The 25885-nt window shown below is 37.4% G+C and overlaps 1 protein-coding gene across 1 annotated transcript in view; it reads left to right on the top strand.

Moving 5' to 3' along the window:
* Window positions 1-25885, top strand: part of ttbk1a (tau tubulin kinase 1a) — a 161657-nt gene that overhangs the window by 131248 nt on the left and 4524 nt on the right. The window contains exon 15 of the mRNA XM_039738448.1: window positions 20224-21749. Coding sequence (XP_039594382.1) covers window positions 20224-21749 — 1526 coding nt within the window. The remainder of the gene's footprint in view (window positions 1-20223; window positions 21750-25885) is intronic.

The following is a 25885-nucleotide window of genomic DNA, read 5'->3' on the forward strand; positions in this document are numbered from 1 at the left end:
TGATATATGTTTAACAAGCAGATCTCTCAGGATTTTGCTCCTGACTACAGTGTGATCGTGCTGTCTTCTGGCTGGTGTCCTTTTAACAGGGCTACCACAAAATAGTGGTTTTCTGTTAATACGTTAATTAAGCAAGATGAAGATGACCATACTTCAGGTCTGCGGCTCCAGGAATGTGTTTTTTATTCCAGAGAAGATCCCTCCTGTACAATATGCTCATACTCCAGAAGCAACAAACAGAAGTCCAACTTCAGGCCTTTTGTTGAGCACTTTGATATAAACATATAGGCAGAGTACAGTTATTTCCCATTACAGTTCCTGACAGGCTGTGTTTTATTTTCTGGTGATAGGAAGACGTTATTGGATCTGCTTGTACCCCTTTGTGTTGGAGATCTGGCTTGCATGAATACTGAGACTTTTGCAGCAGTTGTTGTGGTACTCTTGTACTTTTTCAAGTCATTACAATTTACGTAGTAAATATAATATATACTGTAGTTTGTTGTCTACATATTTTATTTGTAAACACCATTGCATTATTTTTGCACTATAATCCCTAAATATGAGAATCAATGGCATCAGTGGCATAGCTAGGGTGGGGCAAGGGGGGAACATCTGTCCCCGGGCGCAGAATCCAGGGGACGCCAAATTGATGTTACGAAATTTTAGAATGAAATGTTTTCCATTCTTAAACGCACGAAAAAGTAAATAAAAAACATTTGCATACTCAGTCCGTCACTCCGTCAGTATGAGGATATCTTTTTCGTATGTTTTGTGTCTCTTTCTGATTTTGAAGCATGTATTAGTTTTATATACCCAACAGACAATAATTGATCCCCTCCACTACTCTAACATGCTTGACTCTCACCCAGAAACTTTTTGACGTTATTAAACAGGACATGAGGCATTAGTGTATCACTGTCTAAGTTGCGGAGCGGGAGGTTACCGACAGCAGACATTTTGATGAACTAATCGATAAATTTGCAGCAGCAAAGGCTAGGAAAATTTCTCTTTGAAGTTAATTATTACATTTAAAGCATTATACATCAAACTGTTTTCTTTTATTTTATACTAACTTCATTTTCAGGTTATTATATTATTATATGCAATGTAATGTTTAAGTTTTTGCAATGTTATATTTGAATAATATTTTAGAATAATTATACTTTCGAACTACCATTGTTGTCTTAATTATTTTACTTCGTTCTATCTTTATAAATTTAGCGAAACCTTGAAAATATATGCATAAAAGTGCTTTAAAAAATTAAAATATTTAAAAATTTAAAACTATTTAAAATAAAAAATATGAAATTTTTTTTCTTAAAATACCAGTATTTTAAATACATTTTTTAAAGTTTTCTTTTCCTTCCCCATTGCATTTTGGCAAACAGGAGGGGGCGCGAAATCTTCAGTTGTCCCTGGGCGCTGAAAACCCTAGCTACGCCTCTGAATGGCATTGCTAGTTTAAAATTGAGGAAACTATCATTAGCGTCCATTTCAGCTATTCATTCTGGACATGATGACTTTGTATATCACTGGGCTGTGAAAACATTAGTAGAATACTAGTAGCAAAGTTATTACACACTGCCTGGCCAAAACAAAAGGTCACACACTCTAATATTTCGTTGGACCGCCTTTAGCTTTGATTACGGCACGCATTCGCTGTGGCATTGTTCCGATAAGCTTCTGCAATGTCACAAGATTTAGTTCCATCCAGTGTTGCATTAATTTTTCAGCAAGATCTTGCATTGATGATGGTAGAGTCTGACCGCTGCGCAAAGCCTTCTCCAGCACATCCCAAAGATTCTCAATGTGGTTAAGGTCTGGACTCTGTGGTGGTCAATCCATGTGTGAAAATGATGTCTCATGCTCCCTGAACCACTCTTTCACAATTTGAGCCCGATGAATCCTGTCATTGTCATCTTGGAATATGCCCGTGCCATCAGGGATGAAAAAATCCATTGATGGAATAACCTGGTCATTCAGTATATTCAGGTAGTCAGCTGACCTCATTCTTGGAGCACATACTGTTACTGAACCTAGACCTGACCAACTGCAGCAACCCCAGATCATAGCACTGCCAGTAGGCAGTAAACATGATGGGTGAATCACTTCATCTGCCTCTCTTCTTACCCTGATGCACCAATCACTCTAGGGCAGGGTAAATCTGGACTCATCAGACCACATGACCTTCTTCCATTGCTCCAGAGTCCAATCTTGCCTCACTGATTAGTGGTTTTCTTACGGCTACACAGCTGTTCAGTCCCAATCCCTTGAGTTCCCTTCGCATTGTGCGTGCGGAAATGCTCTTACTTTCACTATTAAACATTGACCTGAGTTCTTCTGTTGTTTTTCTTCGATTTGATTTCACCAGACGTTTAAGTGATCGCCGATCACGATCATTCAGGATTTTTTTTCGGCCACATTTCTTCCTCGAAGACGATGAGTCCCCACTATCCTTCCAGTTTTTAATAATGCGTTGGACAGTTCTTAACCCAATTTTAGTGGTTTCTGCAATCTCCTTAGATGTTTTCTCTGCTTGGTGCATGCCAATGATTTGACCCTTCTCAAACAGACTAACATCTTTTCCACGACCACGAGATGTGTCTTTCAACATGGTTGTTTAAGAAATGAGAAGCAACTCATTGCACCAGTTGGGGTTAAATAACTTGTTGCCAGCTGAAAGATAATCGCCCATGCAGTAATTATCTCGGAAAATCGAGAGTACACCTTATGAGAAGGATTTAGGAGTCATAGTGGACTCCAAGCTATCAACTTCCCAACAGTGTTCAGAAGCCATTAAGAAGGCTAACAGAATGTCAGGTTATATAGCACGATCTGTGGAGTACAAGTCACAGGAGGTTCTGCTCAACCTTTATAATGCACTGATGAGGCCTCATCTTGAGTACTGTGTGCAGTTTTGGTCTCCAGGCTATAAAAAGGACATAGCAGCACTAGAAAAGGTCCAGAGAAGAGCGACTAGGCTGATTCCAGGTCTACAGGGGTTGAATTATGAGGAAAGATTAAAAGAGCTGGGCCTTTACAGTTTAAGCAAAAGAAGATTAAGAGTTGACCTGAGGGAAGTGTTTAAAATTATGAAGGGAATTAGTACAGTGGATCGAGACTTGTATTTTAAAATGAGTTCATCAAGAACACGGGGACACAGTTGGAAACTTGTTAAGGGTAAATTTCGCACAAACATTAGGAAGTTTTTCTTTACACAAAGAACGATAGACACTTGGAATAAGCGACCAAGTAGTGTGGTAGACAGTAAGACGTTAGGGACTTTCAAAACTCGACTTGATGTTTTCTTGGAGGAAACAAGTGGATAGGACTGGCGAAATTTGTTGGGCTGAATGGCCTGCTCTCGTCTAGATTGTTCTAATGTTCTAATAGGAGGCTCGTACCTATTTGCTTAGTTAAATCCAGGTGGCGACTTTTATTTTGGCCAGACAGTGTAGTAGACATGGGAAAAGTGTCTTTTTGATATTGGTGAGTTTTAGACTGTAGAAGGTTGCAATCTGTAAATTACAGATTTAATATGCCTAAATACTTCACATTTCTTTAGCGAACATCTGAATAGATACTATCTCACTCTTCTGTAATGGTTTGTTGTTCCTGAAACCCAATACACTCCCAAACCGTGAACGTTTTTTCCTTGTATGTGACATGCATTCATACACAAATACAAAGACTCTGTGTGCATTTAACTGGAACATCAATGCAATAAAATGTGAAGCTCACTGCATCATTTATAAACTATCTTGATGAACTAAACTGTCAAGCACTTTGTAGTGAATATTAGTTAAAGTCTACATAAACTACAGATAGCACAGATCTCTGATTTAATATCTTAATGCACTTGTGCATTGCTTGTTATTTGGGGCCATTATGCTATCAACAGACGTTCTGCTGACTTGTAGAAAAGTTTCTTACAACTTAAGCAAAACTCACAAATATTCCTTTCCATATTGAAGCCATGCAACAATTTGTTCTAGAATGTTTGTGTAGTCTATATATAGAATGGATGAGCCTAAGAAGATGAATCATTCCACAATTAAATGATTGTAAGAACTTGAATTCACACATTCAGTTCTGCCAGCTTACAGAGGTAGCCAGGAAGCTGTGATTCAAGCTTCTTCCAAGATGTAAGAATCTTCTTAATGAGTGAGGTCAGTGAACCTTTCATTGTCTTTCAATGATTATTGAAGGAAAATAATTTGTATGAATCAGTATAGGGGTCTCCAACACGTCGCTCGCGAGCTACTGGTAACTTGCAACCCCTTTCCAAGTAGCTCACCAAAGGGTTAATGAATCCTACACAAATTTGAACACTTGATTAGTCAAATTAGGGGTGGGCGATCTTTTCAAAAAATCATATCACAATCCTTTTAACACAAAATCACAATCCACAATCTGAAATGCAATCTATCTTTTCAATGTGGCATACACTTCAGAGAATATCCGGACTCAAACTCATCAAGACCCAAGTAACACTTTATTTTAAATATCAAACAAAGTTGAATTCAATTGTTCTCTCGTTCGCTAGCTAAGCGGAGTTAAGGACCACGCCCCAAAGCTGGCGAGTGAGAGAGGAAGGCCCCGCCCCTTGGCCCACTGCGTGTTTCTCGGATTCGCGCAAATAAATCGGAACCACAGGTGAACTGTGATACATAGCGAAATGAGAGAAGTCGCAAAATTAACTGGAATGTTCAAGCAAATTATAGAAACAAACCCGATCTAAATCTGTTAAGTAGTTTTCTCATGAAAAGCAGACAGACAGACGTTGGAGTTTAGATATTATTATATATTAGTAAACCTTCAAAATAATGTGCAGTTAGAGTCTCAACAGCATTCTCAGCATTTCTGGCGCTTAGTAGAGCCGGGTAACTATAAGAATCTTCACCAAGCAGCCCTGAAAATGTCTGCTTTGTTTGGGTCTCCATATCTCTGTGAGTCTGACACGAATGTCATGAAGTCAAAGTTCAGAACACGACTGACAGACGAACATTTAAATGACTCCATGAGATGAACCTCAGTGGCTCCACTCACTGGACATGTGAATAAAGTGACACAGTGACATGGAACAAAATGACAAATGAATAAGTCATATCTGTGTATCTGGAATTGCATTGTTTTGTTTGACAGCATTGATGTTTTAATTCAGTAGTGTGAGATACACTAGAAAAAGCATACAGACATACAAAATGCACTTGCAGGTGAGCTAGATATTTTTTTGTGCTGTTTTAATGCAAAATGTGAGCTGCGGACACCAACATTTTGTAAATGTTCAGGCACAACAAGCTTATTCAGTTTGTTTGGGTTGAAATAAGCTATGAGAATAAACGTTAGAAAGCATGAGGAGCTCTCGGCCATTTTCATTTTGTAAAAGTAGTACTTGAAAGGTTGAAGACCCCTGCTCTGGAAGGATAGTCATATTGCATCTATTTGTCAACTTAAAGGATAATGTATTGAAACAAAGTTTTTTTTTTTTAATGAAAATCATATTAATAAAACGGGCAGTTAGGAGACCTGGGTTCGCTTCCCGGGTCCTCCCTGCGTGGAGTTTGCATGTTCTCCCCGTGTCTGCGTGGGTTTCCTCCGGGTGCTCCGGTTTCCTCCCACAGTCCAAAGACATGCAGGTTAGGAGGATTGGAGATTCTAAATTGGCCGTAGTGGGTGGTGGGTGTGTTTGTGTGTGTCCTGCGGTGGGTTGGCACCCTGCCCAGGATTGGTTCCTGCCTTGTGCCCTGTGTTGGCTGGGATTGGCTCCAGCAGACCCCCGTGACCCTGTATTTGGATTCAGCGGGTTGGAAAATGGATGGATGGATGGATATTTATAAAAAATGTTTAAATCTTGGGCAACATGTAAATGCAGTAGTTAGCTCTGAATCCTACATGTGCTTTCCTTGTGCCTGCATGAGTTTTATTCAGGACACTCAGTGTTTCATATCTGTTTTCCAAAGACATGCATGTTAGGTTAATGTTGATTTGAAACTTTGCATTAATGTGCCCCCCAGACCCTTTATTGCGTTAAGTAATATGTTATTAGATTGTCTTCGTAGATTTTGACAGTCTGTTAAAAATGATGAAAAAAAATGTTTCATTTAATTAACAAATAATAACTAATACACAACTTGAAAAGTAAACCCAGACAATCGGATAACTTTTTAGAAAGCTAATAGTTGAATGGTATAGTAGCATAACACTGTGCTGCCTCACAACACCTTGGAGTCGCGTTTCATTTCAGGCCTTGTCACTTTCTCTCCTGCCAGGCATTGTTTCTTTCTGTATCCTGCATGTTAGGCCAATTGACCTTGTGGAAGTGAGTGTGCTTTTGGCTGAATTGACGACCCTTCCCAGGGCACCCAGTCCTGCCAGGGTAGCTCCCTCTGTTTGTGAACATGCATAGTACTAGAAAACCTAAACTAAATGTGTGGAAATGTAGCGTTTGAAAGTAGTGTTGCTTTAAGTATTTTTTTTTAAACTGCCTTTGTTACAGTAAAAGGAACCATATTTGATCAACACTCTCACAAGTAAATCCGTAGTGCTTTTCAAAAGGTACAATCAAAATACAGGATATAAGTCTACTCTTAAACTAAGTGAAGAAGTGTATTCTTTTTTAATTTTATCTAACTTGACATTAAGCCCGTTACAATAACGGGCGCTAGAACAGTAGTGCATAAACATTATTAGGAACAGTCTGTATTAAATGGCAAGGGACCTTGACCTCATTCTGTTTGTTGTATTAATTTTTTTGTTAAAAATATTTTTGCAAGAAGCCTAAAGTAAAATAATAAAAATAAAATAGAAACGTATATGACAATACAGTGAGTATAATTAATATTGCCTTAGTGTAAAACTTTATAACAATCTGTAATACACAATATCTGAAGAAGATATTTAGGAAAATGTTTTTATTTTTTTACCTCAGGAAATTTTTCAATAAAATTTCATTATAGACAACATTTTTTGTAAACACTCTACAACGTTGACAACAACATCTGGAAAACTTCTAACTCTTGATAATGCAACATATAACTGACCGTGGCTGAATACTGGTTCTGCTAAGTAAATGGCAACTTTTTCTAAGGTTTGCCCTGAGCTTTAATAATTGTTATGGCAAAGGCTAATGTAACTGGAAAAGGCTAAATTAGTAGAGGATAGAGCCAAATCCATACGGGGAATATTCTGACGCTCATTTTCTTTTTTACAATCGATCTATTTGCTCGTATTTTTCTTTGTCTTTCAGCCTTTCTTTTGTTGATGTTTACTTGCTGAGCTGGCCGTTCTTCCAGAAGATGTTACTTATATAAGATTTGAGTGTCTGTGTCTTTTGTCCTACTTGACGTGTCCTTTTATTTTTGGGTGGCATGTTGTTAGTAGATAGTCAGTTAGTAAACAGTCACGGGGCAGTATGTGTGGCGTCTCCCCAGCAATGGATTTTATGTGCGCGGCCGCGACTACCCAATCAGCACTCTCCCCAGCAATGCTGTCCTCTATTTGCTCATCATGCGTGGCCGCGGCTACGCCATTCACTGTGTGCTCAGCTTCCAGTGTGTGTGCGTCCACGATGCCGGTCGTGCGTGTCGCACCGAGCATCGCGCTTGCGCACTTCACCAAAAGACACACACACACGGACACCTGGACGCACACAGGGGTTTTAGTAAAGAGGATGACTAATGGCCAGTATGGTTTTTGTAATGGGTTCAAAAACAAGAAGAAAATATTTGGGTAAGGTGAAAAATACAGTTACTGTACTATTTATTTGAGTCTGTCCTGCATTACTTAAATGTTAAGATATACTGATAAAAATACTTAAGGGTAATTTGCAAAGCCCTACTGCTCAAGGCGTACATAATATAAATATCATTCTAAGGTAATACATGAATAGCTGTACTATACTATAAAGTTTCTTCTCTTTTTATAAATAAATGTGAAATATTTACATTGGCTTAATGTAAATCAACTTGTTTACAGTATAATTAAAAGGTTGCTTTTGCTTATGTAAATATGCATCTGTGAAGACATTTATATAGCATTAATGCGTAATGTCTTCAAATGGAAATTCACATATATTAAATTGTACTTGTAATGTATTTGAGAACATGAGTCTTAACTTGTATGTGTCCAGTGCAAATAATCTGCCATATATAGTAGTATACTTTTATCAAAATACTATAATAGCTTCAAATGACAGTATGATCTAATTATCATTAGAAATATTTTTCTTGTGCATAAGCAGTCTTAAAAGTATAAATTAGTATCTTACTCAAAATAGTTAGCAGTGCTGTAATACTGTTTAGAAATGTCTGTCTGTTCTCTAGGTTATATAACAATAATTGGGTAGTTTAGGATAATTATAGAAGTAAGGTCTTTTTTATCTTCAGCATCAGCGAAGATTTCAACAGCATGCAAAAGAAAGCAGAAGCGAGTCTTCTCCGCCTGACACCTTTTCCTCCACTTTTATTGGTCTTTTTCAGTTGGAGGAGGACAGGCAACCCCAACATACTTCCCCGAGGTCCAACCAGTTGAGAAGATTGGCTTCCTATGTGTTTTCCTCCTCAACTCTGGAAACGGAGCACTATCCCCACAATGGTGGCACTTTCCTCCAGCGCAGTCGTTCAGCAGAAAGCAGCCCTGCTCGCATACCCCCTCGAAGGCATATGCCTCTCTTATCTGGAAGTCAAAGATTTAGACCTTCAGTCCTCAATATGTCCAGGTTGCAATTTCAGCAGATGTTGGCCAAATTAAGAAACAAATCCTGAATTTGCTACTCATCAATCAATATCCATCCCACATTATAAATGAATAGACTTTCTTCATGCAATACACTTTGACTGCACAGTGCACTCACAGTTCAGTGCAGTAAATGAACCCTAGAAATTACTTTTGTAGTATAAAAAAAAAAAAAAAATATCAAGACGAACACAAATCCTTAGTGCATTGGTATAGTCTGAATACACAGTAGGTCTCTGTATATGTAAATAAAGTTGAAGAACTACTACTTTTAAAAAAGTCAGAAAATAGGTTAATAAATTTTGAAAATGATGCTGCTCTATGGACAGGTTTCCATGACTTAATCCTTCAGAATCCCATCACTCAGAAATGTATTACTTTTAGACCTGTTCCTGCTTCTGTTGGGATAAGGAATTGAAAATGTGAATGGAACTCTAATTCATTTTCTTGTGTTTTTTTTTTTGTTGCTTATTTCAGAATAATTGCAATGGCACAACAGATAGAAACATTTTAAAGACATGCTTTTATACTATTTTTCTCATCACTAATATGTGCTTCCTCACCACAAGGTTGGTATACTACTTCATGTGCTGATCATACACACTTATGTGCTGAACATTATGTAGAATAATTATAATTTTAGATCTCATACAGGTTATCCATGACCATTTACCAGGACTAAACTTCATATAGCGAATCAGCATTAAAATGTTCAGTTTACTTTATGCGACATTCTCACATACCAGAGAAAACATCATGAAAACCCGTAGTGTAAATATGATAATTAAAAGAAATGTACAAGCTATGGTGCTTTTCGATTATGGAATAGTAAGGCAAAAGGATTGTTAATTGCTTTTTTATTAGGTTCTAACTTTTTTGACATTATAAGGGCTCAGCTACTAATGACTAAGAAGAGCAAAATAGGCCTAAGACACAATTGAGTAATTAAATTTGAATCTGACCTCAGTCTGTCGTATATATGAGTACCGTAACACGCTAGATCCTTAATTTGTATGTCGGCTGACAGCGACACTAATGTTGTACAGTATGTGCCCCTATATTTTTAACTCTTTACAAAAGATTTGTTTATTTACTGGTAACACTTCTAATATGACACAGTTTGTGCGTCACTTTTTAAACTATTACAAATTTTACGACTTTTTTGTTTCATACTGAAATCTTTTAACTGTAGTATAAAGTCTGTATTAAAGAAAGAAATGGTTCGTTCAATCACAAATTCAGCATCATTATTGCATTCTGTAAACATGAGTTTAGTAATTCAGAGTTATCAGAGCCCAAGTAAGTATTCAGAAATGTTTATTATATTTTTAAGTTGTAACTAATTCACGTTTTTAGTAGTCCCCAGGATCTGATTATTTAAGCTATTTTACAGCATATAAATACACTACTCGTAGGAGTACTCGACCCTGCCCGACTAAACCACATTGCATGCTTGTTCAAAAATGGCCTCCTATGTCCCTAATAAAATGCAGGGAATAAAAATTTTCAAGCGAAACATAGCCTGTGGCCTGGCCCTGTACAAATGGAGCACCGGTACAAAGTTTGGTGGGACGCGTTCAGTGGTGTAAATTTGCATATTGGACAAACAAACACGCTCGTCTTTATATATTAAATCAGTGTATTTCCTAATAGTCAGGTAATAATCATGGGCAGGGAGTCAGTCATTCACAGACAATAACGACACAAAGCAAACATCCAAGCGGCAGATTTATTTGCGAGGCAAGCAGCACTACCCTCTGAGCCACTATACTGCCTACTTTAGTATTCTTGCAAATTGTACATTTAACACACCTCATTTTAAATGTTATGGTTGAAATCCAGTAGTCTGGCAATCACAACAACCACTCTCAAAGTTTAGCTTTTTTTAGTTCATCATTCAGTTTCCAAATATTTAACTTAAAAAAAAAAAAATACGCCATTTCTCTACTCCTCGGCCCACTTTAGGTGCCCAGATACTTGAAAACTTTCACTGCAGGTCTTTGCACTTCTTGTGGTGGCAATAATTGAGTGTCTCTTTCCTGCTGAATTACGACATGACGTTTGTAATTTTTACATTCAGGAGGAGCAAAGGAACATCCATGGTCTTTTAACTGTCATTTAAAAATGGGTCCCGCTTTATGGGTGTTGTCTTTGTTATTTTAACTACATGAGGAAATGTTAGTATACATTTGGTTAGCCATGACATTCATAGTTATCCTTGAGATTTAAAAGTGGTCAAGCTGAAAGACAGTTACAGAAATGAATTGTACACTGGGGATAATAACAATGTATAACTGCTAATATTTTCATTTGTTTCAAATATTTTACTATCATTTCACTCAGAATCTATGAAGTTTTATTTTTTTTTTCCCAATAAGAAAAAAAAGAGTAACACTTTTATGCAGGTATTTTATAGGCAGCTATTAAGAGTCAGAATGTTATCAAATGTATTTTAAGTCTTAATATTATACAATGAAAAGTAACAATATATTTCAATAGGGTTATTATTTTTAGTGATTATTATCATTATTAATATACACTAATATTGGTAGACTGTTAATAGCTGCTTTACAATGGATACCTAAAGTGTGACAAGTAAATCCATACTCGAAATATTTTTTTCCTAAGAACTGATAGATCGACTTAAGTTGTGTAGCATTTTAAAGCATTGTGTTGACATCAATGCATCCCTGCACATGTTTGAGTCGCCCATTCATTCGTTTCCTAAACCTGCTTTACCCTGTCCGAGTTTGCAGGCTGCCCTTTTTACCATCCTTTCTTCAAATGGCTAAAGGCATTCAGACGCTAAACAGTCTGTGGAAACCATAACTGTACCAAAATGATGCTACACATGTTATTACTCACTGATATGTTTTCTTCAAAAGAATGCAATAATTTGCAAAATGTATTTGCTGCTGCACTTTATATAAAGCTAACAAAAACTTTTTTGTGCTTTTTGCTATGGCAAAAATACTTTTGTGAAAGTTACAAGTAACTATACTATGATGAAGAATGTAATAAAAACATTGTAAACGGGTGATTGTACAGAATGCCATACAGCTTACACATGTAACATTTCTATTGAGCTTGTAACTTGAAGTACCAATTGATGCTTTATATTTCAGTGTCGGAAATTTAGAATTGAAATTTAATACTAAAAACGAACAGTTTATACAGTAAATATACAGCTGAGCTACATATGGTAATGGGCACGACTCCAAAAAAACTTGGTCGAAGATATTTCTAAATTGTACACCCTAATAAAATGCTATTAGCTCATTCAAATACTGTAGACGATCCATTACATTAGCTTTTGTACCTGTTAACACTCCAATAAGCTCTGTTTATGCAGTAAATAGTATAGTACAGAATTAGGAAACCTCTCTTGAAAAAGGAAAGGGGAGAGCTGACTGACGAACAGGCTGGCCTGAATCCCCCATTCAAGGAGATTGTTGCTGCTGAGGAAATGGAAAGGGTTGGAGGAGAGATTGCTTGAAGCCCGAACTGAGGTGAGAGGCTTTTCACCCGATTTAAAAAGCTGCTCTTAACTGTGTGATTTTGAGAATACATGATTAATAATGTGCTGTCCTCCTCTTGAAACATGCTTAAAAAGGAATATTACATGCAATATTTAGAAAAACTGCTTTAACGGCTTATTTTTTTAATAAAAATTGCTGTTACTACCGGTTTAATGTTTGAAGCTGATTTCGCTCATTAAAAAAAAAAAAATCCGCAACTATACATATGATAGCTGGCACTACCGTATTAATGTACAAAACTGATTTCTTTCATTTTTTTTTTAAAAAAAATGCATAATTAAATATATGTTGATAGTATAAAGTTTTACATGATTTAAATCAGGGTTTTCAAACTCCGGTCCTAGAGGGCCACAGCGGCTGGAGGTTGTCATTCTATCCCTTTTCTTAATTGGTGACCTGTCTTTGTTGCTAATTGACTCCTATTCCATTCATTTTAATTGACTTGTTTTTTAAGATTTGTTTCCCTGAATTTCTTCATCATTCCTCTGAATTCCTTCATTTCTTTCCTTAAATGGCACCCAAACAAAAATGAAATGTGAAGCGAGTGAGTGAAGAGAAGACCAGCTAAGTCAGGGCCTTAAACTCCCACCAGCTGCTTAATGAGGTGCCGAGGCTCGTTGTTAATTAAACCCGTTCTTTAATTCCATGGCTTGTTGTTGCTCTCGTGGTACATTAGCAGACATTTCCGAAATTGTTAATTTTCTCTTTTCTAAGAGCTCTGGTCAAATGTTTTGTGGACCTGAGCAGATCAACATTCCTGAGAGCTTCACCGTTCTTTATTTTCGGATATTGTATGATGGTCACCGTTTGCTGGTCCTGTTTTGGCTCATTTTGTATCTCATTATTGTTTGGCTGCTAATTAATGTAAAAGAAACAATTAAGGGGTCTGAGTCTTCAAGAGCAAGTTGATTACAATGAATTCAAAAGGAGTTAATTAGCAGCAAAAACAGGTCACTCATTAAGAAAAGGGTTAGAATGAAAACCTGCAGCCACGGTGGTCCTCCAGGACCGGAGTTGGCGACCCCTGCCTCAGAGCAGGATAGGGTCCCCAACTCTGGTCCTGGAGGACCACGGTGGCTGCAGGTTTTCATTTTCACCTTTTCTTACTGACACGTTTTTGTTGCTAATTAACTCCGTTTCCATTCATTTTAATTGACTTGTTTTTTATGATTCGTTCCTCTGAATTTCTTTCCTTAAATGGCACCCAAACAGGAATGAAATGTGAAGTGAGTGAGAACAGAGCAGAAGACCAACTAAGTCAGGGCCTCAAACTCCAACCGTTTGCTTCATTAGGTGCCGAGTCTCGTCGTTAATTAAACCCGTTCTTTAATTCCTTGGCTTGTTGCTGCTCTGTCACTGTGCAATAGCAGACATTTCCGAAATTACTGATTTTCTCTTTTCTAAGAGCTCTGTTAAAATGTTTTGGGTACCTGAGCAGATCAGCATTCCTGAGACCTTCATCTTTCTTTATTTTCAGATATTGTATGATGGTCACAGTTCATTTTGGGCTCTTGTTCAGAAAGTAGACAACACTTGGTTGTTTCAAAATAATTAAGATTAGATATATAAGTAGGTTTCACATTTCCGTTATCATGTTAGCCCTAAAATAGTGACTTAACATCGGGGACCTATTTTATTGACCTTAAGGTTAGTGTTTGGGCGAGGGGAAGACCGTCTCAAGTGGCGTCCGCTTTCTGAACAAGACCCTCATTTTGTATCTCATTATTGTTTGACAGCTAATGAAGGAAAAAGAAACAATTAAGGGGTCTGAGTCTTCAAGAGCAAATCAAATAAAAGGAATTCAAAAGAAGTTAATTAGCAGCAAAAACAGGTCACTAATTAAGAAAAGGGTTAGAATGAAAACCTGCAGCCACAGTTTGAGAACCCTGATTTAAACTACTATATCATCTAATCACCCCAGGGTTTTGTTTTTTTTTTTTTAAAAGAACAAACTTATTACTGGCGATGCTTAATGCGGTTACAGACATACAAGACACCTTAACCCAGATCCCAGGATTTTATTCTGTGGCAAATGATTAGCTATCTGTCTATATACTTTGAAAATTTTAGGTGAAGCCACTATATGGAATGGGAACATAAATGACTTTGTATTGGACCTTGATTTTCTTAATTTATTGTTAAAAACACTTGAATGTTTAGTCTCCACTTTGTGGATACTGCAATTATTTGCTTTGAACTTAGATGCGAATCATTAATTATCTCATTTTTGTCGTAACTTGCTGTAACAAAGAGCAGTCATAGTTTGCTAATGTAGTTCACCTCTCCATCTTACGGCTGCACTTCACATGGCTGATTTTTATAATGTACCCTATTCCAAGTCTGTAGTTTTGAAAAAAGGTATATTACCCAGTATGCTTCTTTCCAAAGAATGTAAAAGAAGGTAATAGTAATTGTAAAAAAAAAAAAAAAGCATGTACTAAGGGAAGTAAATATTTTGCTGCTATTTAAAAGTACTGGTAGGTTCTTCTTCCACCACTGAAGTGCAATATTACTGTTATTCACAATTCAGAAATGATCAGACACCTGTAACTAGAAGGTGTTGACTGAATAATTCTATTTGACTGCGAAGGACACTACTGATTATAGTGAAGTAAGTGCACTTGTGAGGAATTTACGTGATCACTTGTGTATTATAGACATCTGTACATAGTTACGAGAAACATCACCACGGGATTTTAATTTGATTGTAATATTATGTATTGCACTTATCAATGCAAATGCTGCATTGTTTAGTATAACTCACCAATTTAGGACACAAATGAATTTGTTTTATTTTGAAATTTGTTTGCTGTTTTAGATAGATGTACGTGTGTGCGATTTCTCTGATTTCTTTGTGGTTTAAGCACTTAACTATACTATACATGGTTGTGTTAGTGGTAGCGGGATTGTGAGGTTCCATTACAGGATAGCTTAACAGAGATAATCAAGCCTTAATAAGAGTATTTGGTGTGGTAGTCTTGGACTGCTGATTATTTTCAAATCCATGCACTAAACGTTATGTTACACTTGTTCTGCTTACGTTATCTTAATTTGATACCAGCTTGTAAAACACAACCACATCAACCCGGCCCTGAAGACGTCACCTGGTCATTTTTAAATGCCATTTATATTTTGCGGTCTAAATCAGGGATATGGCTTTCAAAAGTGTTTATAACTGTCTACCAGATAAAAAAAAGTTTCCTTCCATTCTGCATTTTTAAACCAGTCAGTTGCTTAATTAGCATCAACGTTTAAAGGCTGAAATATAATGTAATCATTCCAAATGTATCCCATTATTCACTTACATACAGAACGTTATATACTCCATAAACACTCAGTCAGCAAATTAAAATGCCAAAGGTGGTTGAATTTCATTACAATTAACCTTGAGAAGCCCACCAAAAATATTATTGGTTGCTGAATGATTTTACTGCAGATTCCTTTCAACAGCTACAACTAATTCTAATCATTCTCTTTAACTAAAATGCAGTAATATGTTTTCTTTACTCTATTAATCAATTAATATAGGTAACGAATTTATGATCAGATGACTGTGTAAGTAAATTCTAGGAATAAAACCGCTGCTAGTGTTTTAATAGTTAATTTCAGATAGGCAATATTAAATGTAATAAAATTTCACTTGCCTTTAGAGCTTATGCATATAGAGAAAGGTGTGATGTTGTTAAAATCAGAATGATGTGAATGTTAACATTCTGTCCAAGAATACAAATCTTTTATTATTTTTAATTTTAACACCATATAACAGGGGGTCCTCAATCACGGTCCTGGAGGGCCGCAGTGGCAGCAGGTTTTTATTCCAAGCAGTCCATGCTGATAATGAAACTTGGTATTGAACCATTTAACTTGTTAATGATTGTATTCATCCAAGAGCCGTTTTAATGGCACTGTAGAGTTTCCTTCTGTGAGAACGTTATCCAGGAGTTCTGTGGACCAGAATAGATTTAAACTTAATGTTAATTAAACTTCCAATTCCCCTCTCATTCATTTCTAAACATTTTTATCACAGATACTTCATGGTGAGATGGAGAGCTGCTGGTTTATTGGTTATCTGCGTCTCATTATTAACTAATGTCTGATTAAGAAAACGGGCAACGATTAAAACTGAAATGCAGCTGCTAAAATCTAAAATAGGCAATTAAGGGGTCTGAATGGTAACAGGCAAGGGGACTAAAATGAAGCCCAAAAAACGTATTGCATTAGTAGTAAATAAAAGAGCACTAATTAAGAAATCGGTTAAAGTGAAAACCTGCAGCCATAGCGGACCTCCAGGGCTGTAAGTTTGGACCTCTGATCTACAAAGGAACTCAAATTTGTATTTGACAAATGAAAGCACAAACAAGGTATAGAGTTAAAGACCAACTACCATTATCGGCAAGGACTGAGTTCTAATTAGGACACTGCGGCCCTCCAGGACCGTGATTGAGGACCCCGACCATATAATGTGCTGCTAATATTCAACCTGGTTAATGCAACTCCAAATTAAACTGGTTTAGCTATTATCCTTGTGTAAACTGAATATATGTTCTTTTTAATTAGTAACTGTCACACCACGCTTGTTTAAAGATTTGCCAACTAAAGTGATTCAAACCAACGCGACTTCAGAGGTACGGTAGTTATGTTTAACATGGAGTGTCTCGTGAAGGTTTCTGCACAATTTAACTGTTAAATCCTTAATTTACTTTGACCGTTCTGTGAATTTTATCCGTTTCAGTTCCTGAACAACTAACATGATTGTGAAACACCTATAAGGTTCATGAAAACGTAATAGAGTGATTACATTATTGGTGTGAATGAGAGAAATTTTTGTGTTGCTATTCTTTTCTGTTAATTTGCTGTGGTTAAAGGATACTCACGGATCAAAACCAAATGATTTCTGCTAAAGTAGGCAAATTCAGTCAACTTTATTTAACATTTGAACTGGTAACTGGTTCAGTTTTTATATGAACCCAAGAAATCGGTAATTTTATAATTTGTAGTTCAAACATAATTGACTCTAATGTTGGCATATATTTTTATTTATTATTCCCTTCGGCGTACATTTACTTAACAGCCACCGATTAAAGACTTCCCTCTATTTTTACGATGTCAATAATGCATTTTTAATGATTGTTCATGAGACTAGGGTAGTGTTTTTTTATTATTGTTCTAACATATAACTTAAAAGTAATGCATGTTTTTTGCATTATTTTTTATTTCTCCTTGCTTCTCATTCATTGATGTGAAGCAGCAACTCAAACCAATATTATTTCCTCTCAAATTGATTGGCTTCATGACAGTTTTGTGTTAAAGTGTCCATCTGTTGATCGTGTAAATCTTTAAAGTCAAATACGGTTAATTTTTAAACAGTTGTAGCAAGGTTCATAGGTAATACAAAACAGAAATATCAGGACAGACATTGTCCCCGTTCTCTGGCCCATTACAACGGGAGCACATCGAGAAGCCGCCTTTCTCCTCGTCCATTTTTTGAGTCCATTCTACAGCTCCCAGCACTGCCTTTCTAGTATCTCCCCGGGCACTTGTGCCACTTGCCTTCTGGTACAAAAATAGAAAACTTGCTAAAGGAAGCCATAATTAACAAAGACTGTATGTAACTATGCACACTCATACATTATCACCAGCTTTTGTTGATGTAAACTGAAGAGGATTCCTCATACAACTCCTGTCTCCAGCACAAAGCTTTGCTCTTCACAATATTCAATTTTGAATTTCACACCATATGCTTACCCCATAATTGAAGGTAAAGCCACATTACTGCAGTCTACTGTAAGCACTAAGTATTTGACACTTGCTTTGTGAATGTTAGAAAAAGAGTAGCATACACAGTTTGGGATCCGTGAGTGTCTTTTCATTTAAGAAAATGAAATAACAAAAGCCTTTTGTTAGAAGTGTAATCTGTTTTTTAATGCAATAACACTGTACAGTAGGCTTGTAATAGTACAAGTAATGCATGTATTTTAAACTTTTTACTAAAACTCAATAAATTAATGTACATATATACATATATATATATATAAAAATACACTATATGTATATTAGCATGGAACTATTTGCTTATCCGCTGTATATATGGCAAACACTGTATTGGAGAAAAACTTGAAATCACAAATGGGTTGAACAATTTAAAAAAAAAAAATTAAGCTGTGCAATGATTTTTGTGTGCCTTTTTTATTCATGTATGTAATCTAGACAATCTGGTAAGGCTTGTATACAACCAAAATATTATTAAAAGAATTGAGGAATTACTTTGGAAAGTTTTGTGTCTTTTGTATTTCTTTATTCTTTCAAATAATCACAGAAAATGTGTAACAAAGACAAATAATTTGTCTTTGGGAAAACAAATCAGTATAAATACATTGATTTTTTACAAATTTAGCAATAAAAAAAACAGACTGTTTCGTAAGATATATACACAACATACATTTGATTCCACAGATAAGCTCAATTTCACGTGTTCAGCTCCGATTTAAAATCACTTCATCTGGTAACACTCGAATGACGTTACCTTAAACTTCAGATGGTTTTCATGTAAAAATATTTACTCGATTTGATTTAGCAAAACGTTTTTTGTTTTAAACGTTTAAGTTCATTTCTCCGTTTCTGCAATTGGTGTTGAATATGTCATAGATGTGTTATTATAACAGGTTATTATCTTTGACTTAAAACTTGAACGTTAATACCGTGTAACTGCTGACAAACCGTTAAAACGAAAAGAAAGAAAAGAGCTAAAAAAAAAAACAGTTGTTGGTTTCATCGCGTCACTTATAACTACTTTTTCAACAGTTCTATTGACTAAAGAACCTGATTCTTTGCTTGGGAAATGTATCCTAAGTGTTTCATATTATGGATAGATAAACTAATATTGCATTTGATTGATTGATAGATAGATAGATAGATATGAGAGTCACTTTATGATAGATAGATAGATAGATATGAGAGGCACTTTATGATAGATAGATAGATAGATAGATAGATATGAAAGTCACTTTATGATAGATAGATAGATAGATACTTTATTAATCCCAAGTGGAAATTCACATAATCCAGCAGCAGTATACTGATACAAAGAAACAATATTAAATTAAATAGTAATAAAAATGTTATTTGCATGATAAAAGAGTAACATTAAGTGAATTGATAATGTAGCAGATGGCCTGAAGAGTCACATTCAAATTATTTGGTCACATTATTAACAGTATTATGGAAAAGGTTAAATTGTACAGTTATCGCACTTGACGGTTTAAGGTTGACAATGTTTTTTTTGTTTTTTTTACAGCACTGCTTGGCTGTGTGTGCCAAATATTTGCATTTGGCAGCTGTGTCTCTTGATGAGAGTAAATTTAGTTCCAATTCTCCTTTTTCGACACTTTTTCCACTACAAACACATGGAGATGTGCATTTGTTCCAAAAGCTGTAGGCACGAAATAAGACCCAACCCTTGAAGACACACACACACACACACAGTCGTACTTAATCAGTCCTTTGACTGTGAGGTGAAAGTGGTAACCCTAAAAGAAACCCCCCATTCACAAACGGTGAAGGAGTCCAACCTACATGGAAGACATCCCGGTTTGAAATCAAATCAGATGCCAAGTACTTAGGAACGTAGAGTCCTGTAATTGTAGCTTTGTGAAAAATTAAAGTGACTATTTAAAAAGGACATTTGATCTTTTTACTTCTGTTTTTGCATTATGGTAGGTTAAAGTAACATTAAAGTTTAAAATAAATTGCCTTAAAACTAGCTACCCCTTCAGTTACTTATATTTAAAGAATAATGACTGACTAACTGACTGACTGAATGGATTTGTAAGACGTTATGTTGGCATTTAAGGCCTTATATTTTAATATAACAAAGTGTAGTCCAATAAGTGGAGGACAGTGTGGTTCACATATAAGTAAAGATTAATTTCATTTTTCTCATTTCTTGCAGATACTGTCGCCCAAACCCTTTGAGCATAATGGCCTGCCATTGATGGTGCCTTCATGTCTGCCTTATCAGGATTTTAAAGCAAGGGACCAGGCTTCCGAAATACCAAGAGAGCACAATGTACATCCTCCGCGAACTAAAAAGGTGGATTTCCTAACGGTGGTTTTGACTGGCCATTTGCCACATCGCCGTGAGATGCCAGCCGGAGAAAAACAAGAAGAGAATCAGGATGTGCTTCTTGAAGAATTGGCTCCACGTAGCGAGTCGAGCAGTGAGCTCAGTCAGAAAAGTACCGAGCGTAGTCAGGATGGGGCACCGTCCACCCTTCTGGCCGATGATCAGAAAGAATCGAAGGGCAGAGCCTCCACTGTAGAAGGGGATATGGAGATGGAAGAAGGTTCCAAAACACTTGTTTTGTTTTCTCCTGGAGATGTAAGAAAATCATTAGGTGCTGGAGACTTGGCCCCAGATGTAGATTTAGGAACAATGGCTGCCATCACCCCTCAGAATGAGAGGCCACAGCCTATGGGAAGCCAATTAGATGTTTCAGAGCCAGGAACTTTATCATCTGTGCTAAAATCTGAACCAAAACCTCTGATCCCAGCTAGCACTACATCCTCTCCCTTCACCAAAGTTGAGCGTACATTTGTCCATATTGCTGAAAAGTCACACTTGAACATCATGTCTTCCAGTGGCCAGCAGCTAAGGCAGGATGAGTATGGCTTCTTTGGAGTGGTTGATGAGCCTTTGGTAGAGGAAGAGTACCCGGAGCAGGAAATAATTAAAGAGAATGGAGATTTAAGCTCTACTGAAAAGGAGGGAGAAGCCGGCAGTTCAGTATGTGCTGTCATTCCTTCGGAAGACCACAAAATTCTAAATGGCCTGGATGTGTCAATAGAAATAGAACCTGAGAATAAATTAGATAGTGTGCCTAATTTAGTCCTTACAGATGGAGAACCAGAAGTCCAGAAAGATTTGGCTTCACCACCAGAAGAACCTCTAGTAGGAGATGCTAATGCTGAATCTGTGTTAGAAGGTCCCAGTACACCTGCTAAGATGACTGTGCCAAATAAGCCGCTAAGATCCAAGCATCGGAGCCGTATACCTATCTTGCTCTCTGAAGATGACACCGGCTCAGAGCATTCAGCTTCTTTCTCTTCCAAAGAATGGCTCTACAAACGGGCAAAAAAGCCAGATCTGGTTCGTCTAATCATGGAAAAACGGCAAGGACGTTTAAGAATGGCTTCAGCTGCTTCATCGTCGGCATCTTCTGGAGACGATCAGAGGAGAGCTTCAGAAACATTATCAACCACTGGCTCAGAGGAAGATACTCATGATTCAGATGATTCGCTTACCAAAAAGATACACAAGCAGAACACAGAACATGAAACCCTGGGCTGGAAAAGTAGAATTCCTAGACCAGTAACACCAGTAAATAGGTTTTCAACACACTTAGCGCCTAGAAGGTCTTCTCAAACCCTGCAAACAGCACTTACTACACAGAAATCAGAACCTCAAGGAACACTTAGGTATGTGCCTTTAAGATTTGGTAATAACTGTGTTCATACTGGTGGTTCATTGTGATGGATTTGGATGTAAAATTTACGAGATGCAAAAAACCTAAAAACATTTTCTTTACAAAAAGTTGTTTTCTGACCATACAGTATTTTTAGTAATCAGACAGCAATGAAACAAGAAGAGTACTGTATGTGCTTGAGTCATTTTCCTGCTTGCTTGCAGTTGGTACTAACTGCATTCTGAGCAACAACTGACTCCGTGCCCGCCATGAGCCTCATCAAGCAATATTTTAATCTGTCTTTTTTACACTCGCCTTTAGAAACTGTGCTTATTTAGGCATTTGCAGCACTGGTGCAATAGTTTTAAATGCAGATTATAAATGGTTGCCTGACTAGAGTTTGCAGGGACTCGGGTGCCACTACGACAGTAAAGAAGACTCTGAGCAGGAGCCGGTCAAAAAGAGTTAAGAAGCTCCCATTTTCAGTTGGACAGCTCCTTTGCATGGTAGGTTGTGTGGACCACTAGGGTGTGTACAGCTGCCCTCACCCGACACAGACAGGCAGAGGCCCGAGTTTGCCACCCAGCACACATTTATTCACGTGAGGAAGCGCTTTTCTATTGCTACCCACAGTACAGAAAGCTCCCACTGCACAGTCCAGCACAAAACCCTTTTCTTCTCTCCTTCTCTTGCCTCCACTCCTCCTGAAGCAAGCTTCACCCTCTTCCACCCGACTCTGGGTCTTGAGTGGTGCTGACTGGCTATTTTATAGGGCACACAGAAGGAGTCCAGGTGCCCAACGAGCTTCTTCCGGCAGTACTTCCAGGTGTGGCAGACATAGGACCCTGCAAATGTCCAGGCACCCCACTGGCGGTGGCCACAGGCCCCAGTAGAGTTGAGCTCCCATGCTCATCACCCTTGATCCTCTGGAAGCCAGGGGGGCTGCTCTCTGTCAGTCGGGGGCAGACAGTCTTGAAAATACTCTTTCCATCAGCATTTCCATGGTTGGGGTGTCCCAGCCGGGTAAGAGCCCCGGCTGTCCACCACAGTTGAAAAAAGGGGGGCCAGCTGTTTACAATAAGCCATACTGTATGTGATCCCAAAAGTTAATGTTTGCAAGTTCATTTCCATCAGTTTTCTTCAAGGTACACATACATGTCTCTCTATTATAAAAGAAAATGTTGAGATGAGACCAAGAGATTTTTTCAAGTCCCGCCCTCCTCTCGACCATTTATGATTAACTGCCCACGGTCTTCTCACCTCTCATTCGTGTGAATGCTTTTGTCAGACACAGTTCCTTTGCTCTGAAGTCTTAGAAATTTTTACGTTTTCCTCACTTTAAGTTCCCAATAAAACAAGACTTATGTCCAATAATCATCCCGAAGGGTTGTCAACAGAAAAAAATGAGTACATGGGCAAATCTAGCACCGAGAAAACATGAAGTCAAACAAATTAACGGCAAAAATGTCGATCGGTTACACATCAGATTGGTTAAATGTGTATCAATAGACTCTGCTAAAACAGTTGGTGGTGATGGTGCGGAAGATATTTACAACCATTAACACCGTCTGGCCTTCCACTGCGCAAATTACTGTAGAAAGGACGACGGATCGTAATGTTATGGCGTTATTTATGTCTGAGCGATGGGCTATGAAATAGGACAAGATTAGTTGTATTCAGAATTGTTCGAACAATTCTGACATGTGAAATTTTAACAGGTGACAAGAAAGGTAATGTAGCACATTAGACACCAAAGGAGATCTTGATATGCCATTTGTTTTAAAATGTTTACAGTTTCCCGTTGGAATAGCTTTTGCTATGACAATTAACAAATCACAGGGACAAACATTCGAAAAAGTCGGTTTATTTGAGAGAAAGAAACGATATTCACTCACGGGCAGTTATACGTTGTGTTGTCACGATGTAAGTCCAAACACGGAAATAAAATTCAATGTGATATTGACAAAAAGTTAATTCCACATATTGTTTTTGCTGACTTTTTACAGTAAAAGTGTAAGTTTAAAAAGTATTTGTGTGTTAATTTCAAAGCCAAACAGAACGAAAACATATAAAGCAACGAATACCTCTAACGCAACATGAAACATAATTTTCTTTCAATTGATTACGTTTTACTATTTTTTACTATGGTTAATTACTCGCTGTAATGTAAAATAGGTAGGTCTATTATTAATATGTAACAATTCCCATGAAAATATCAATCTGTTTAAATTGTACATCTGCTACCCCATACGTGAGCGGCAGAGCCGGGAAGAGGGTAGCGCATAGAGCCTGCCCGAGGGTTGGTGAGCGAGGTGAGCAGGGAGCAGAGCCCCGTAATTCAATAAAAATTTGATTGTGAAGAAAAGCATATGGCTACATGCACAACTAGAAAGCAGTTTAATGTATATTACAAAGTATCAAACTCTGTATCTTTAGCTTAGATTACTCACATAACTGTACTGCTGCAGACTGTTGAGAGTACACCAACCAGACATGTCCACAGAATAAAACGGATTCCTAGGATTGCAGTATAGCACACTGTCCTGTAACGTATAACTGATTACACACAGACTGAGTGGTATGCAGGTCTAGATCAATACTTAAAGGTTATTGAACAAACTTGCCTTTTCAGAACGTGTGCCGTTATTGCGATTTGTAGTATTGCCACATAAACAGTAATTTCACATCCTATTTTGCCACAATAAACACCGTAAAGGTTTCATAACAGTGAGTAGCGGATTGATTTCTCACCAACACTATATTGTAAATAGCAGCGTCCTCTGTGCATTCAGGGCAAGTGGGGTACTGCCCCTCATTTCCTAGCAAAAAGAAGGTACAAAAATTACATAAGCAGTAACCTCATTTTTTTATCGTTTAAAATATTGTTTAAATATTTATAGCACACTCAACTTAGTTATAATCTGATTTTTCCTAATTTCCATGATATGGTGAATGCAGTTTGTTATACAGAAAAATATTTCTTTTTGGAATACTAGGGGGCTTTGCCCCTTGCTTGCTTGACTCGCCAACTCCAACCCCTTGCATGCGCTACACGCCAGCCACTTCGTGTCTCTGCCGCTCGTGTTGTGAAAAGGAGATGCGGTCGCTCCTCCGAAACCCCCTCTTAAACAGTGAAACCATGGGAAACAAATACAGTTTTTTTTATTTTAACCTCCTCTTTGCTCGATCAGCTGCTGGCTTGCTGCTGCTGCCGTGCCGCGTCATCTGCATCTCGCGCGGCGCTTCGAACATTTCACGGCAACTCGAATTAGACGATCTACAGGTCTCTGACTTAAAGTTTAAATCCGAGCAATATATTTGATCTCTTTTCACTGTTCCGTTATTTCACCGAGTAATAATTTCCATTTGTTTGCGCTAATGCGATCTTTACTATCATTTTTTGGAGACTTGCGAATTTTCGTACTTCCATTATATCTAACCTGCTCTGCATGTGTATCGCGCCAATGTTTTTGAATTGTTTACGACGTTCTACTTTGTCATCCACTCTTTGTCTAGTGGGACGTGAAATTTCTTTTTGTCCGGCACTGCAAGCCCAGTCAACCTTGCAGTATTCTCACCATACCTTTCTTCATGTGTGCAGTCTGAATTTTTTATGTCCAACTCAAGGTTGGAGACCTTGCTAAATAACCCGTTGGTTGATATTTTTGTGATGCAATTTGAAAGGTTTGTGAATGTGTACACTGTAAAAAAATAAAATAATGATAAATTTACAGTACTAGCAGCTGTGGTTGCCAGAATCTTTTGGTCTACGGTATAACTTTATAGTAAATAACTGTTTTTTTCTGTACAACACATTCCAATAGAAGTTAACGTTTAACCGTAACCTAAAATCCATGCACTGTAATAAATATGCTAATCAATAAACTCTTAGAAAATATTGTCAGAACCAAACACCAGTGCACAGTTTGCATCAATAAAATAACAACAATCAATAGCAAACGTGATTAATCATTTAATTACATACATTGGAAATAATTCGGTGTTTAAGGAAGTTATGGCACATTGCCTGGCGGAGAAGTAATGTTTGCTTTTGTGGCGTATGGTGCCCTGACAGTGTGCCAGCTTATCAAACACAACCCACCATAAATCAGCTTCCATAACCTTAAAAAACCATCAACACGCAGGGAA

The sequence above is a fragment of the Polypterus senegalus genome, chromosome 16 (genome assembly GCF_016835505.1).
Source record: "Polypterus senegalus isolate Bchr_013 chromosome 16, ASM1683550v1, whole genome shotgun sequence".
In the NCBI taxonomy this organism is placed as follows: domain Eukaryota; kingdom Metazoa; phylum Chordata; class Cladistia; order Polypteriformes; family Polypteridae; genus Polypterus; species Polypterus senegalus.